General features: G+C 37.4%; 1 protein-coding gene across 1 annotated transcript in view; it reads right to left on the minus strand.

The window, feature by feature from the left end:
* LOC107689270 (BCR activator of RhoGEF and GTPase) overlaps positions 1 to 2338 on the minus strand; it is a 46553-nt gene that overhangs the window by 18514 nt on the left and 25701 nt on the right. The window contains exons 6-9 of the mRNA XM_016487214.1: positions 1376 to 1483; positions 1213 to 1273; positions 1082 to 1134; positions 766 to 906 (exon numbers count right to left, since the gene is read on the minus strand). Of these exons, the coding sequence (XP_016342700.1) occupies positions 766 to 906; positions 1082 to 1134; positions 1213 to 1273; positions 1376 to 1483 (363 nt within the window). The remainder of the gene's footprint in view (positions 1 to 765; positions 907 to 1081; positions 1135 to 1212; positions 1274 to 1375; positions 1484 to 2338) is intronic.

Raw genomic sequence — 2338 nt, forward strand, 5'->3', positions numbered from 1 at the left:
GTGACCCTGGAGCACAAAAGCAGTCTTAAGTCGCTGGGGTATATTTGTAGCAATAGCCAAAAATACATTGTATGGGTCAAAATTGATCGATTTTTCTTTTATGCCAAAAATCATTAGGATATTAAATAAAGATCATGTTCCATGAAGATATTTTGTCATTTTCCTACCGTAAATATATCAAAAATGTGTTTATCATTAGTAATATGCATTGCTAAGGACTTCATTTGGACAACTTTAAAGGCTTTAAAGACAACTTTTTTTTATTTTTTTGCACCCTCAGACTCCAGATTTTCAAATAGTTGTATCTCGGCCAAATATTGTCCTATCCTAACAAACCATACATCAATGGAAAGCTTATTTATTCAGATGATGTATAAGATCATAAATACATTGTAAAATGTATTTTGATCATAGATCAAAAATGAAAATAAAAAATTGACCCTTATGACTGGTTTTGTGGTCCAGGATCACACACACACACACACACACACACACACACATATATATTTATTTACTGCCTGTTGGTCACACCACATGACTCAGTTTGGACAGACAATTGTTTTGTTTTTTTCAAAAATTAATGTAGCAGTTTTGTAAAAACATTGTTATTTTTTAAACAAAACCGTATGAATTAAATAATTATTTAAAAATTCATCATGATTTCAGGGACAGTTGTATCAATCAATCATTGTTCAAATAAATTAAGAGACAAAAAAATGTCAGGTCATTGACCTACAGCCTGCTCTTTCACTAGGCAGCACTGACCTCTCCTTTCTTCACTGTCATAGACTGACGGCGGGGCGTGATCTCCTCATTAATGCTGGAGAGGAAGTTCTGGGAAATGCGGAGGGCGTCCTGCAGGAGAGGGTGATCTGGATGACTGGATGGGGTGTGCTTCAGCAGGTCCTGAAACACACAGACTTATCTAATATTGCAAAACACTCAATTTATCGAATGTGTAAATCAATACAGCCTAAGTTCATCCAAATTTAAACACGAGCACTGTTGCGCCACTAACCTGTAAACATTCTCACATGAGAAAAATAAATGATTAGGTGTATGTTCTTTCAATGTTACTCACATGGAGGACAAGAGTACTGCGAGTGACTCGATCCACTGGTTTATACAGCAGCGCTAAGAACGAGAAAGGCAAAAGAGTGATCAGAACACTAAGTGGTGTAAAAGGAGAGTAAAAGTGGAAAAACTACTTACATTCCAGAGAGTTCTTGGCATTCTGATCTTTACCCTCTTTAGCGCTCTTGACTTTCAGATTCTGAAGGTGAAATTATATAGAAGTACATAAATACACAAGGAGGCAAAGATATCAGGCCTTGTTTTGACAGTATAATGTACTGTAAGTGCCCTTAGAACTAACCTCTGAAATCTCTGCAAACTGAGAATTGGCTTGACAACACTTTTCGGCCGTTTCCACGGCAACCTTATAGTTGTCCACAAAAGCCCTGTACATGCCGAGCTGGCTGGCCTGTGTGGGAAGATAAAACGACAGGAGAGAGTGAGAGTGAGAGAGAAGGTGGTTTAAAGATAAAAGTCAGTGCTAGAGGCGAATTACTCATGCATGTTACTTCAGCTTAATTTTGCTTACTAAGGCAGAGCAGGCAGTTTTTCGTGGCCTGTTTTGGCATGGTTGACATGCTTCTGATAATCAAAGACAAGCAAATACCAGCCTGACTGCTTAAAGACAACAGCACTCAACACAGCAGACCAATTATCACAATGACGTAATGGGTCAATCTTAAAGGAATAGTTCACCCAAAAAATTATATTTGTTGAAAATTCACTCACCCTCAGGTCATCCAAGACATAGATGAGCTTCATCGAAACAGATTCACATCACTTGCTCACCAATGGATCCTCTGCAGTGTGAAGAATGAGAGTCCAAACAGCTGATGAAAACAAAACTCCACAACATGACTCCAGTCCATCAATTAACGTCTTGTGAAATGAAAAGCTGTGTTTGTGTAAGAAACAAATCCATAATTAAGGAGTTACAACTTATAGCCATTGTATCCATCCCCTTTCACTTATGCTTGATCTGTGCATATTTCTCTCCTGATTCAGATGAGATGACTTTTTCACTGGAGAAAGCGATATAATGGAGAGAGGACTTTTTCACTGGAGAAAGCGATATAATGGAGAGATTATGGATTTGTTTTATTTATTACAAACTTTTAATTTCACAAGATGTTAATTGATATACTGGAGTCATGTGGATTACTTGTGGATTATTGTGATGCTTTTATCCACTGTTTGAACTTTGGGTAACACTTTACTTGAAGGGGTGTGCATAAGACTGACATGACACCTTCATAATCATGAC

This window comes from Sinocyclocheilus anshuiensis, unplaced genomic scaffold (genome assembly GCF_001515605.1).
Source record: "Sinocyclocheilus anshuiensis isolate Anshui unplaced genomic scaffold, SAMN03320099.WGS_v1.1 scaffold1255, whole genome shotgun sequence".
Lineage (NCBI taxonomy): Eukaryota > Metazoa > Chordata > Actinopteri > Cypriniformes > Cyprinidae > Sinocyclocheilus > Sinocyclocheilus anshuiensis.